The following is a 14,739-nucleotide window of genomic DNA, read 5'->3' on the forward strand; positions in this document are numbered from 1 at the left end:
AGCAAGCTCTCTCCAGGTAGCACTGTTTGCAAGCCTCATTCCAGATTTTAGTCCCATCCATAGTGTCAGGATCAACCTCTTAGTTTATCCTTTGCCACAAAAATCACTTAATTATCTAAAATGTTTCCCAAGGACCAATATTAAGGGTGATTAACTGTGGCACAAGTTGGTTTGTCTCTTCAGGATCCAAATCAGGAACAGAATTCACTTACTTTTTCCCCACTAATCTATTTTGATCATTTTTCAATAGGAAGTTGGGTTTCTCATTATTCATCCAGCTACCTTAATATTTCTAACACTTAGTAACAGTTCAAGATACCAAAGAGAAATTCCTACTCTTGGAGGATGATAGAAGCAGGAGTAGTAATTAGAAATTACTGTAATCACTATAAGCCTTTAGAACCTAAGAATCACCCGTGGTTGAATCTTAATAGGACACTTAGAAAGCTTCCTTGGTCTGTTAGCAAAATTAAGGGAAAACAACTCCTAAATGCCTTGTAATCATATGACAGATTAGTCTTTGCTGGGTTGACATTTCTGTAAGTTCCATTACCCCCTCTTTCCTTCTAGAAAATTACAAAAATCTTTGTGCAGGGAAGGGTCTTTAACGACTGGAAGACTAAGAAAGTGGATGGTTCTGCTTATACTTCCCATCCCCTTCCTTAAAGGACTCCCCACTCCAAAGGCCATGAAAATTGGAAAGCATTTCATTAAGAGGAAGGCTTATGGCTGTCAATCTTTTGCAAAATACTTCATCAGAAAAATCCCAGGGTGTTTCTCCAGTAGAACATTTTCTTCCCTGTCCACTTTGGTTTGACCGATGCTCTATCTGTTGTTACAGGCATGGCTAAGGTTACAGAAAGCTGGACAGAATTTAGAATGTAAGGCAACCCATGTCAACACATGAACGTGAAAGAAATTAAAGTACCATGTGAATAATGGAGGGAAAAGAGAAAACTCATTGTGCTCCCCCTCATTGAGAAAGAGTACTCAGTCACCTTTATGATGCTGGAAAGCCTCAATCCCTGTTCACCAAAGTCCATGTTTAAAACCTGCAATCTCAGCTTCTAATCTAGGAAATTTATAACCAGCAGAAATATGAAACCTCATGGTGTTGAACCCGCAAAGCTCCAAAGTAATCCTGATTACTTGTTATACTCTTGACATTGAAGCTAGCAGAAATACAATCTCCAGGGCCCCTTTCCTTAAACCTGTCACGCTGCCGTAACAAAGCACTAAGACAATGACCCAAACCTACAAACCCAGGTCTACGACCTTTCTTTCTAAACTATTCGAACACTTCAAAGCCTATTACTTATTTTAATGGAGTAATGTTTAAGCACTAAAACATGAAAAACATAGTTCTCCATCTCATGCCACTACCAAATGAAAAACCAGAAGCAATACTTTCCTCTGGCTGCAATAAGCAATTTGGTGAAATGCTGAATTTAAAGGGGAACATTACATTTGAAATTTTCTTTTTACATAAAGAATCATGATTCTGAAAGACCAAATTCCAAGTTTAAAATCTGAAATGAGTTTTTACTGAAATCGTTTTGACTACATAATACTCTTGTGGTTTAAAGGAAAAATATTAATGGAATTTATAATTTCATTAGATTCCACCTAATCTAATTTCACTATCGCTATTATTCAATTATCAACTCTGAAACACTGTCAGAGGAGAAGGTTTACTGTAAACACTTTAACTGTCTTTGCCTCCTCTCTTCAACTTGACCCTTCCAATACTTGTAGTCTGCTGTGGCAAGACATGGCTTTGATTACCTTCTGATAAGGATTATACCACTTTTGCAAAGTCATTCTTATAGACATTTAATCTCTCTTTCATCTTGAGACGTTTATTTGATTAAAAAAAATTTCTCTCACACGAAGAGGAGTTGGCTGATGGCAAAAATAATACACATGCATGCATTTATGACATGATATGGAACATATGAAATGGACGGTGAGAACGGGGGAGGAATAAACTTTATTGGCCCACGGGGAGAGATGGGGGAACAAGGACGGGCCTAGAAAGAGTGAATATGGGTGGGAAAACTGAAATGGAATGCTTTAAAAGGTGCACATACACTTTGTAACCTCCACCGTTCAACTCAGAGATAGATATGTACAGTGCCATACAGATAGACTAAAGTGAGTTTCACTTTGTAGTTGATGCTACTTGTAACAGTTTTACCGTTAGCAAGTCACCATTTAATTCTGTCAGAGTCAGACAAGGCTCTCGGGTTAGTGCAAACAAGGTTTTCCATCCTGGGCTGCAGGCTGACCCGCCAGTGCTCAGAAGGCATGCTTGTGACGAACTCGCACACTTTCCAGTTCCCCACCTCCAATGGCGGCCAGGGTCTCCAGCCTGCTTAAACGCTCCAGACTTCTTCCAAGAACTTCTTCTAGCCGACCGCGTATCACCTGGGCCCCTTCTAGTTCCACCTGCAGAGTTCGGTCTCTCTCTGAGCTGAGTAAACATGCCACATGGAAGGAAAACGGATTAGCCATCAACTGTAATGAGTCTACGCATACTTCCAAAGAGCCATGACACTTTCTAAAGGATGCTCGCTAGCACACGTAAGTGAACACAGTCTTTGTTTGGGCACTGTTATCCTTCACTGCGGACAGATTAGCAAGGCCTGCCCTTTCTTTAAAGCTTGCCTCTTTATGCTAGATTGTGAGCCAATGTCACATAAAATTATAGTTCCTAAAACTTACCTCATACCCCTATAGCCACATAAGAGAAATTTTACTTTTTGAAGAGTATTAGTTTCGAAAAACCAAAACCCAGGAAAAACTAAATGCAAACTGAAGCAATACTGAGCCAAGGAGGACTGCTATTGAAGATCTGTGTTCTCTCATTTGGTAACCAGACTGGACAGAGCTCTGAAAAGGAATCCAGTTCAGAGAGACCAAAGATCCAGAGATTCTTTAAAAAGTAATACAATCAACTGGTCCTACTGTATCTTTCCTCTGCCTTCATTTCCCTGAAGTAGAAAGAAAAACAAGGCTTAAACTGAACAATCAACTAGAAAAAAATGAATAGTAAAAAAATAAAAATTAGGAAAGAGAAAAAGGGACAAGGGCAGAAGGCAGAATGAGAAAAAAAAAAAAATAAAGGGAATATAAAATGAACCAGAATGATATATACGTGATCCAAAAATCAAGAATACAAGCAAATATATTCACCATGATGGCTATCAGTGATCCTGGGTTGATATTAGCCATCATGGTAAATATATTTTCTTCAGTGATACTCACTGAGTATCAACACCCTTTATATCCTCACTCTTGGAACGGAACAGCCCCTACCAGGACATGGAGCAGAGGAAGGAAAGGAAAACACTGAGTGTTTACTATACACAAGGCATTATTTTAGACACCTGACAAGTCTTCTCATTTGATCACTGTGTAGCTATATGAGATAGGCACTATTCCTGACTTAAGACTTAAACACTAGGCTCTGAGAGATCCACACACAACAAATGACAAACAAACAAATGACAAACTGAGTAGTCCTAGTAATTGTCTCTGTTTTTTTTTCTCCCTGCTTTGAGACCATGAGCATCTGCACCTAAAGAGGAATAGAAGGATAAACACCGCCGTCACTCTCCTACCTCTCTGGATGGGCGTGGAACTTCACCAGACTGCTATAGAGCTGTCTCTCTGCTTGCAAGGCCTCATTGAGCCGACTCCGTTCATCTACCAGCCCTTCGAGCATCAGCAGCAACTGAGGAAAGAGCAGAAGCAATACGCGAACGGACATGAGACATGAAGCACAGCAGATCCTGAGATAGCAGCCAAAGGAATGTACTCACATGCACTATGACCAAAAAAGCTCACTATTTTACTACTTGCTTAAACTTTCTATTATATTTTACAGTTTTCAAATCAATGTCAGATTACCGTGTTTTTTAATCTTTAAAACTCTATAGGGCAGAAGTCAAACATGGAAGCAAGAAGAAAGAGGAGAGGCCAGAAGCACAGGAAAGAGCTAAAAGAAGGGAGTGGAAGGGAAAGAGAGGAAGGGCCAGAAGACATACTGTAGGACTTACTGGTATTCTTCACTCATTCAGTAAAGATTTATTGAGAATATTCTATGTGCCAGGCTCTGTTCTAGGGCTAAACTTACTATCTAGTGGGTGGAGGAGACACCATCAATCACAGACCTGTATCACAGTGAGCTTTATAGTGAGTGCTATAAAGAACATGAGCCATGATGTACGCAACCAGCAGAGAGGTCTGGTTAAGTGAACTGCTTGAATTAAAAGCCAGGATTGGAGTGAAACGAGGAGTTAGTGAGAGAGAGGATAACAAACAGGGAGTACAGGCAAGAAGGTCTTTTTTAAAAGTCTGGCACTGATGAGAGGTCAGCTATGGGGTAGTAGCTCGAAAGGAATTACAGATGTTAGGGGCATCTCTTGCTGCTGCTGACCAAGGCAAGGCAACTTTAGAGCACAGATTCTCTATGAAGTTCCATCAACAGACCCTTTCAGAGATCACTGAGATTGACAGCTTTTCCATTGTTTGTTTCACAGTAAAAATAAGGTTTATATTCCAAAGACTTACTTGTTGTCTTCGATTTCCTAAAGTTTCTTGTCCCTGTGATTCTACTGAAGCAACTTTTTCCCGAAGAAGTAAGACTTCCTGCGTCAGGCGTTCCATAGCTGGTATGTCTTCGGGATCAACCAGTTGCATCTGCAGGTCCTGAAAGTCAAGAAAAAAAAAAACTAGTAATAGGAATGCAGGGTGCCTGGTTGGCTCAGTCAGTGGGGCATGCGACTCTCGATCTCGGGGCTGTCCAGTGCTATTTAACAGTGGGACAAAGAAGCAGATGTCCCTGAAATGGTTTGCTCTACTTTCAAGTGGAATATTGATAAGCCATATGAAATAATACATTCTTTGTGAAATCTCAGCAACTCTAATACAAGTCGGAAAGAACATGGTGATATTAAGAGGCTCAAACTGACAGTGCATCAAGGAAATAAGGACTGGCCAAGGGACTCAGGGTATCCAAATGTCGTTTGAAGATGCCCTACAGGTATTCTGAGCTGTCATCATTTCCAAGGATCTTGAAAAAGCTGTGAAAGACCTTTATGAGGTCTTCTTTAATCTGTATGTTCCTGGTCAGGGACTCCATGTCGGCAGCCTGCACCTGCAGCTCTTCCTCTTGCACGGCCACCATGGACTGTAGCGCAGAAAGTTCCATCTGTGGAGAGAAGAGATCCTGAAGTCGGTGTGCAGAGGACGCAGTATCTGTCACATTCCCATTTTAACACTGAGGCCAAGGTTCTTCCATATTGTATCACCATGAGCCAGTAATGCAAGTGCCAACTAGAAGATGAGTAATAGTGGTCTATGGGTCGGATCAATTAACCACGTGGTGTGGTACCAAAGGGTGTTTTATGGGAAGCTGTAATGGTAGCTTTAAGGATGTCCTCCAGTTTATTGGCACTATAAAACATTTCAAATTTGTTTAATTAATGAGTTTATTATGCTGCTTAAAAAAATGGGTCCCCCTGAGCAGATGAGTGAATCCTCCCAACACCCTAGAGGATCACTATTCTTCTATTCCCCAGTTTACAGAGGAGGTGACTGAGGCAGAGAGAAATTAAGGAACCTGTTCAAAGTCACAGAGCTAAGAAGGGGGAGATCCAGAATGTGAACTCAAGGAAGCAGACTCAGAACACGGAGGTTATAATGCCTTTCCTGCAGATTCTAACACATCCATATATTCTTTATGGTAATGGCAAGTTATTTGTAAGTACACATAGTAAGGAGCTTTTTTTTTTTTTCCGATTTTTATTTATTTGTCGGAGAGAGAGCACAAGCAGGGGGAGAAGCAGGCAGAGAGAGAAGCAGGCTCCCCACTGAGCAGGGAGCCTGATATGGGGCTCCATCCCAGGACCCTGGGATCATGACCTGAGCCAAGGGCAGATGCTTAACCAACTGAGCCACCCGGTGCCCCATGTAAGGAACTATATGGAGATAATTAAAGGAAATAGGTGTGACAAAGAAGACAGATGATACACACCTAGTTTAAGGTATAGCCAAACTTCCTAAAGAAAGCAGCACCTGTTTCTTTAAGAAGATATAAAATGTAAGTTATGAGCAGTAAAAATTTTACTTCAAATTCCATCAATGATGATAGTTCACTATGTGGGCTGGTAATGATTTATAACTACACAAAGTTATTTGATGTTCTGGGCTCCTGTGGCACGTTAGGAAGAAATGCCTCTCCTCCCATTTCCTTCCATGTTGAAGGACCTCAGTTTAACTCCTGACCTTTCTCCACCCCTTTAGTCAGCCCCAGGCAGGTAAAGGGACTTATCTTAACAGTATGTTGGGGAAGAATAAACCAGGCATGCTTGACTTAGCTCCACCTTTCTTCTTTTTGGGAGGCACCTGCCTGCAGGAAGCCTGTTTTTGCCACTGCTTCTCCAAGAACAGGCTCTTCCTCACCATGTAGAGTGGTCTGCCAAGGCCCAATGTCATCTGTGACTAGGTAGATAAGTCTACCTAATTCTGGGGATTGGCTAGCATGCCCCTAGGTTCTTGCATTAAGTTCTCTACCTAAGCCTTTATCAGTAATGCAGTTGATAAAATACCAAACTATCTGCCACTACTTTGTTTTATCTCTCCGTTCGTTCAGATCTTGGGTAAGGGAAAAGGAGTGCTTCTCAGGAGGCCCTCTTCAGAGACCTCTATCATTATATAGCCAGGTATTTGCTCCATATTAGAAAAATTCAAACATGAGGAAGAAAACATTATGGCAGCAAGATAAAGGTCTGCAGTCAGGCAGACATGGGTTTTGGGTTTTAAATCTTGGCATAATCTCCCTACAAGGCATTTAAACTGAGCTTCAGTTTCCTCAATTATAAAACAAATAATACCTACTTTTTAGGGCTACGTGAGAGGAGAGAAAATGTATTTAAAAGTGCCTGGCAGGCAATCACTGAATGTTAACTATTACTACCACTATTACTATGATTTCAAGACAGTAGGGGGAATGCTTAAAAATTCAGGAAAATCGACATGGATTTTGGTATATAACTAATATCAAAGGGAATGTGATAATGAATATATATGGCACTGAACTGAGAGGTTGGTAACTGATTAAGGACACAAAAGTAAGCAATATAGCTAAATATCACTTACTCAAAATAACCATTCATAGCCCTAATTTGATGATCCCCCAAACAGGACAGAACCAAAAAGTAACATTACTCTGAATCAAGTATATATTAGAAAAACAGAAACGGCTTACGGAAACCGAAATCTCCAACATGAGTAATCAGATAATGGCTAGGGTGGAACCCCAAAAAAGGAGGGGAGCTAGGGGATTTTTAAAACTGGTATTTTTAAAATGCCACACAATTTCATATCCTCAAAACTTGAGTCATAGAATAGGAGGCTGGTTGTAAGAACTAAGAGTAATGAGAAGAGAAATTAAGAGGTACAGTAAGATAATTTTACCACAAATATGAATACAGGTTTTATATTCTAGATCTAACTCTGGCAAAGAGATGGACCAAATCTGAGAAGCCAAGAGGCTTGGGAGGTTGGGAGGATTCACTCATCTGCTCATGGGGACCCATTTTTTTAAGCAGCATAATAAACTCATTAATTAAACAAATTTGAAATGATAGTGCCAATTAAACTGGAGGACATCCTTAAAGCTACCATTACAGCTTCCCATAAAACACCCTTTGGTACCACACCACATGGTTAATTGATCTGACCCACTAGAGCACTATTATTCATCTTCTAGTTGGCACTTGCATAGACTAGCCAGGTAAACTTAATGTACTGCTGACCCTCTAAAATAGATGCCCTGGTCACATAGAGCCTTTTAGTTTTAGTTGGTAACTCTGTTCTGTGGCCCTAATACTTCTTCCACATCACAGCTGAACATAACAATCAGCTGTAAAGGGAGGGAGAAGGAGAAGGGATTCTGTAAGACCGAGAGGCCTCGTCTAAGAAAATTCATGAAAACTCTACTGCTAGAAATACAGCCCAACGGAAAAATGATCTTCTCCAAGTAACGACTTCTTAGCAAGTATTTTGAGTCACAAAAGACCTAAATTTAAATCTTAGCTTTGGTATGTCTTAGTTCTATGACAATTCCCCACCTCCATGGTTTTGTTTTGTTTTGTTTTGTTTTTTTGAGAGAGCTTGCTAAGCAGGTGGGCGGGGGAGGAGCAGAGGGAGAGAGAGAATCTTCAATCTCATGCCCCTGAGATCATGACTGGGCTGAAATCAAGAGTCAGATGCTTATCTGACTAAGCCACCCAGGGGCCCTTCCTACCTCCATGTTAAAATAAATAAATAAATAAATAAAAATAAATAAATAAATAAATCAGTGTTTCACCTTCTTCATCTATAAAATAGGGCCAATACCACTTAGTTTGCAGAGCTGTAAGCCTTAGTGTTAATTTAAGTACCCAGTATGGTACATTGCATATAGCAAGTACTCAATGAATTTATTGATCATTCCCCAAATTGTTCTGTTCCATGTTTCTAAAGCTAATTTCATGGATCTAACATCGTAATTCCAAGCAGCAATTATATAGTATCTCATTTTTTCACAGATCCTTTATAATTATTCCAGTCAGCAATGGGCAGAGAAAGCGGCCTTTGTCTTTTCAGAACTTAAAAGTTTAATGGTCTCCATTTATAAAAATAAGAGCATCTTTTGAGAAAAAGTGTACATAAAGCAATTTCTATGTTTCTCCAGAAAGAAAAAAAAAGCCTTCCTTTGCATTTGGACCTAGATATTATACTTGGACTACTGTACTCTTTTAAAAATAAACTATTTTGGCATCTCAGCTCTTTCCACAGTTTGGCTATTGTGGACATTGCTGCTATGAACATTGAGGTGCATATGGCCCTTCTTTTCACTACATCTATGCCTTTGGGGTAAATACCCAGGACTGCAATTGCTGGGTCATAGGGTAGCTCTATTTTTAATTTTTTGAGGAACCTCCACAGTTTTCCAAAAGTGGCTGTACCAACTTGCATTCCCACCACAGTGTTAAGAGCCGAGATGCCCCTCAACAGACAAATGGATAAAGAAGATGTGGTCCATATATACAATGGAATATTACTCAGCCATCAGAAAGGATGAATACCCAACTTTTACGTCAACATGGATAGGACTGGAGGAGATTATGCTAAGTGAAATAAGTCAAGCAGAGAAAGTCAATTATCATATGGTTTCACGTATTTGTGGAACATAAGGAATAGCATGGAGGACATTAGGAGAAGGAAGGGAAAAATGAAGGGAGGGAAATCGGAGGGGGAGACGACCCATGAGAGACTATGGACTCTGAGAAACAAACTGAGGGTGTTAGAGGGGAGGGGGTGGGGGGATGCGTTAGCCCAGTGATGGGTATTAAAGAGGGCACGTACTGCATGGAGCACTGGGTGTCATACGCAAACAATGAATCATGGAACACTACATCAAAAACTAATGATGTAATGTATGGTGACTAACATAATAAAATTAAATTTAAAAAAGAAAAGAAAAAAATAAACTATTTTGGAAAAAAATAATAGGAATTTTGAAATTAGGCTCACTAGAACACTCACCCGACTTTCTCTTTCTTTTTTAGCCATGAGCTCAAGTTCCTCTTTGGCATTACTCAGTTCCTTTTCCAGCCCTGCAACTGTGTCCAAGTCTCCTAAAAATGACCACATAGCACTCGTTTTAATCACTATAACATCATATGACCTCTGCCGCTTTGTTTCTGAGCAATTTAGTCTGAATACACAATCTCACGATGACAACAAAAATATATGCACAGATTCTTCTTTGCAGCATTATTTGTAATAGCAAAATACTGCAATCAATCTACATGCCTATAAAAAGAAGAGTGAATAAACTATGGTATATCCATGCAATGAGGTACTATATACAACTGCAAAAAAGAATGAGGAAACTCTTTATGAACTGATACAGAATAATTTCTAAGATATATTGTTAAGTTAAACAAGTTGGGTACAAAAGAATACATCTAGCGGAGTCTGTTTTACATTAGGAAAGGGGAAAATAAGAACACACACATACACATCACATATAGACACAGGATTGCTCTCTTACTTTGCAAAAAGAAACATAGGAAGGATAACCCAGAAATGAAATTGGTTGCCTTCAAGGGAGGGGTGAAAACCAGAGAGAAATGTCAGAGAAGTTGATGGGTCTTCTGAGCATACTTTTTTATATATTTGAGTTTTGAACCACGTTAATGTTTTATTTTTAATGTGTAAAGTTAGTTCAATAATAATGGGGGAGAAAAAGCCTAAAACTGAATATTAACATAAATAAATGAGCCTATATAATAAATAGATAATATAAACACCCACAAAATTAAAAAATTAATCCGAATAATTTTTTGAACTCACTATTCTAACTGTATGCCCTCAGTGGGAAATAGTCTAAGGATTAAAAAAATAAATCTTAAACATTATTTAATAGACTTATTGTTGGTTGTGGTATTCATGTAGCAATTCTAAACTACTTTAGTGTATTGTGTGAATGGGTAAGTATATTCACGTTAGAGGTAAGCAGGTTTCTCAAGGTCAAAAAAAGGCAGATACAAATACAAAATAAGGCAAAGAACGAACCTGTGGTGTTAAATTAGAATTAGAGAAATCCGTATCAAATACACACACACACACACACATACACACACACACACACACCCTTAGCTCTGTTCACCTAAAAGGCCCTAGAAGCAAATGACATACCTGTGGTGGCTATGAACCCATCTCATGCCCAGATATTAGTACCTAAGTGCCATTACCCACTTCAAGGAACCAGAGCTCCTTGAAGTAACAGGCAGTTCCAGGGCCAAGGCAGGGAAAGGGAAAGGTGATCACGGAACATCTTATTGTGCCAGAAAGTGTGGAAATGCTGAAAAACTGATGGTGACATATCAAAAGGACAGAGGAGCAGCCTAAAGGGGCTCCAACTGGCCAAATCAGGGGTAATATGGGCATCAAATGGAATAATGACAGAAACAGATAATAAAATGATTTTTTTTTAAAAGAATCCATTAGAACACATTGATATAAAAAAAAATGGAGTGGGGGAGAATAGGGAAAGGGCAGCTCTTTATGAAAGAACAGGTGCTAATACACAAGGAAGAAATTTTAGAAATAGAAATCACTTTTTTAAACTACCAACGTAATCGCTGCTTTGGGCAAAGCTGAGGGGATGCTAGGAGCCCTGGGTGAGTGGCTGTGGGGAGACGGTCAACCTCTCAGGGTGTTGGGCAGCAGGTCACCAACACAAAGGGAGACGTGTAGAGGTCTGGCAGATACAATCTTAACTAAGGAAAAATACAAACTGCTATCATGTGCTCCTGATGTGGTGCACTGAGAAAGACCTCACCCTTGTAGTATTCTTGCTGAAAATGTTTAACTTGAATCGAACCATGAGGAAACAATCAGAGCCAGATTGAAGGCCATTTGCTGGCCCAGAGTTTTCAAAAATGCCAATGTCAAAAAAGACCAAAAAAGGCTAGAAAACTGTTCTAGACTAAAAGAGACTAACGAGACATGACAACTAAATGCATGCATGGTCCCGGAGAGGGAGACCCAACCACCGGGAATGTTCCTGGGACAATGGGAACTCTGGATATGAACTGTACCTTAGGTACCAGGACTATACCAAGGTTAAATTCCCTGAATGTGATCGTTATACTGTAGTTATGTAGGAGAATGCCCTTGCTTTTAGGAAATACATAATGAGGTATTTAGAAATGAAGTGTCATGATATCTAAGTAATTTTTAAAAGGCTTAGAAAAAACATTCCATCTGTGCATGTACATGTGAAGAAATAATGCAAATGTTGTAAAACGTTAATAGATGGTGAATCTTAATAAAAGTCTGTATTCACTGTATTCACTGCAGGATTTTTGCCACTTTTCTAGAAGTTTGAAATTTGCAAAATAAAAAATTAGAGAGAGGTACTTTTTGAAAAAAGGTAAATAGGGAGTAAATTAAACAAATCAAGCATTCTTTACTCTTTGACAAAGTTTTCCTACAAAAAAATAACTAGTTGCATGACTTACCTATGGAATTCCATTAATACCTTACACTATAACACAGACACAAACTTTTTACGTTCTTTTCCTTTCTTTTTTTTAAAAGTAGCTCCATGCCCAGCCCAGCAAGGAGTCCAACATGGGGCTTGAACTCACGACCCCGAGATCAAGACCTGAGCTGAAATCAAGAGTTGGATGCTTAACTGACTGACCCAGGCACCCCCTTACATTCTTTAATATTAAAAAAATCATAAGTTAATTCTTCAAGTCCACAACCTTTCTTTTTTTTTTTTAAAGATTTTATTTATTTATTTGAGGGAGAGAATGAGAGACAGAGAGCATGAGAGGGAAGAGGGCAGAGGGAGAAGCAGATCCCCCGCCGAGCAGGGAGCCCGATGTGGGACTCGATCCCAGGACTCCAGGATCATGACCTGAGCCGAAGGCTGTCGCTTAACCGACTGAGCCACCCAGGCGCCCCCACAACATTTCTTATAGCATTATAATTACCACTTCATTGCTGATGGTGAGCCCCTATTTCTACAACTCACTGGGTAAATCTCTTCCTTGAAGCTACCCTAGATCCCAGCCTTTTGCTCTGTGAAAGTCAGAGACTCTAATCCCCAGCACTCATTTAAGTTTTGTTCCTACTCTTCACAGAATTCATTTGTTCTTAGGGAGTTCAAGGCCTACAACTGTCTCTTAGATGGTTGTGATCTTGGCAACTAACTTAATGTACACTGCCTCCCCCTCCCAACACTGTAATGCAGGTTATGTCAAGTTACCGTGAGTAGCCTCGGCCTGCTTGTAAGATACCCAGGAGAAGGTGTCAGCCCCACTGTCCTGTTGTGTAGGCTTGGAAACACACCTCCTGCATTTCTGAACCCCTGAAAAGCTATCTGGAAAGAATAATCAGGAGGCAGTTTCCCTGAGCCAAACTGTACCCAGAACAATAGTCTCAATTCAATACAACGAGGGTAGTTCTTTCTAGAATAGACAGGTCTTCAGCCTTTCAGGGGGAATCTAAACTTATTTTTTTCCATTAAGGTAGGAAAAGAGAGTCCTGGCCAAACCTATTAACAGAGTTACAGAAAGAAAACACAGAAGATTCCTTAGTGAAATTAAATTTGATACTTACCTAATGAGGACCTGGGTATACTGGTATCCCCTTTGGCAGTCAACGAAATGCTATCATCTTTGGAGGGTATATGAACTGAACCCTAAAAATTGGAAGAGTCAGGGGGTTTAGAAAGGTTACAGGAACCATGATCATAATGACAAGGACCCGGAATGTCCTCACACAATTTGGTATTAAAATAATCAAACTCATGCCTCAGACACACAAAATAAAGGCAGTTGGCATGAACATCTATACAAGCATGTAATTCTTACTTGGTCAGTCTGCTCTCTAAGATGGGGGCTGCTGGAGGTAACTTCGGTGGGTTGGTTAGAGATGAGTGCTTGGGACATGAAGTCTTTCCCTCCTAAATACTGGCGCAGGGCCTGCAATTCTGAATTTCTTTCCATCAGGGCTTGTACCATCTTCTCTGCAGTGGCCTAGTAAGGAAATCACACACACCATTAAAAAGATACTCTAGAAAACAAAATTTGTGCTCTGAAGTTATTCGTTAAAAGTCAACTGTTCATGAAAAGCCAGTGGGGGCCCCCCAAAATAGTTTCCTTGCTTTCAGTTTACAGGGAAAAACAGCTGATGAGTGGAAAGAAAGTCTCTCAGGTAAAGAATATTGGAAAAGCTGAATGTAACACATCTGTTACAGATCAAACAACCTGAAATTGGCTCTGCCAGAACTTGATCAGGCTGAGGTATTAAGATTCTGGTTTGAAGTGGGATAGCAGATGTCCTTTACTCTGGGATACATGTGCCTTTGGCCTGGATGTTCTTTACCCAAACAATCGTTTGGTTTGCTCCCTTTACATCTTTGCCTACTGATACCTTATCGGATTGGCCTCCTCTGCATATCCTATCTAAAACAGACATCTTTTCTCTACTCCCAGTTCTCTTTGTCCTGATAAGTTTTTACAATGCACTTACCATTATCTGATATATGTTCACTGTCCATCAACTGTATGTAAGTTTGCTAAGGGCAGGCTCTATGATGTTTTCTTCAGCACTGAATCACAAGCACCCAGAACAATGTCTGGCACATAGTAGGCACTCAATGCATATTTACTGAGTGAATCAATATACCCGGAAACATTTTTATCAGACCATATAATCAGGAGAATCTAAACCTCAAAACCACCAAACCCACTTTATTTAATTTCAAATCCCAGTTTTCTAAGACAGATGATGGCACAATAAGGAAAAGATCTAGAACATTATGTGACCATTACCACATAGGAAGTCTGCATTTAATCAGAAAATCTGGAAACAATAAACTCAGACTAAAATTACTGGGGGTAAAAGATGATTAATCAGTACTGTATTAGCTGTATCAGCATCAACTGGGGACAATTACTACTGTTTTAATGAGAAACTGAGCTCTTGTCATAATTTCTAAGGTAAATAAAAGAATAACCTTACATTTTTAGTAAGTAAAATTTGGGCTTTTTAAGGATTTGGACATAACCATCTTAGAGGTTAACACTACATTGTAAGTTTGCCTGAATAAAAATCTGAAGAAGTTACTATGAGAAAAAACATAATAAATAATATACAAGATCT

General features: G+C 39.6%; 1 protein-coding gene across 22 annotated transcripts in view; it reads right to left on the reverse strand.

Annotated features, from left to right (window-relative positions):
• Positions 1-14,739, reverse strand: part of PDE4DIP (phosphodiesterase 4D interacting protein) — a 207,029-nt gene that overhangs the window by 47,949 nt on the left and 144,341 nt on the right. For all 22 annotated transcript variants that reach the window (XM_045896835.3, XM_045896829.2, XM_064588555.1 and 19 more), the window contains 7 exons: positions 13,446-13,610; positions 13,192-13,273; positions 9,598-9,689; positions 5,099-5,215; positions 4,576-4,713; positions 3,624-3,736; positions 2,346-2,473 (listed from right to left, as the gene is read on the reverse strand). In XM_045896835.3, the coding sequence (XP_045752791.2) occupies positions 2,346-2,473; positions 3,624-3,736; positions 4,576-4,713; positions 5,099-5,215; positions 9,598-9,689; positions 13,192-13,273; positions 13,446-13,610 (835 nt within the window). The remainder of the gene's footprint in view (positions 1-2,345; positions 2,474-3,623; positions 3,737-4,575; positions 4,714-5,098; positions 5,216-9,597; positions 9,690-13,191; positions 13,274-13,445; positions 13,611-14,739) is intronic.

This window comes from Mirounga angustirostris, unplaced genomic scaffold (genome assembly GCF_029215605.1).
Source record: "Mirounga angustirostris isolate CCGP_5_RB_7025 unplaced genomic scaffold, mMirAng1.0.hap1 SCAF_4, whole genome shotgun sequence".
Lineage (NCBI taxonomy): Eukaryota > Metazoa > Chordata > Mammalia > Carnivora > Phocidae > Mirounga > Mirounga angustirostris.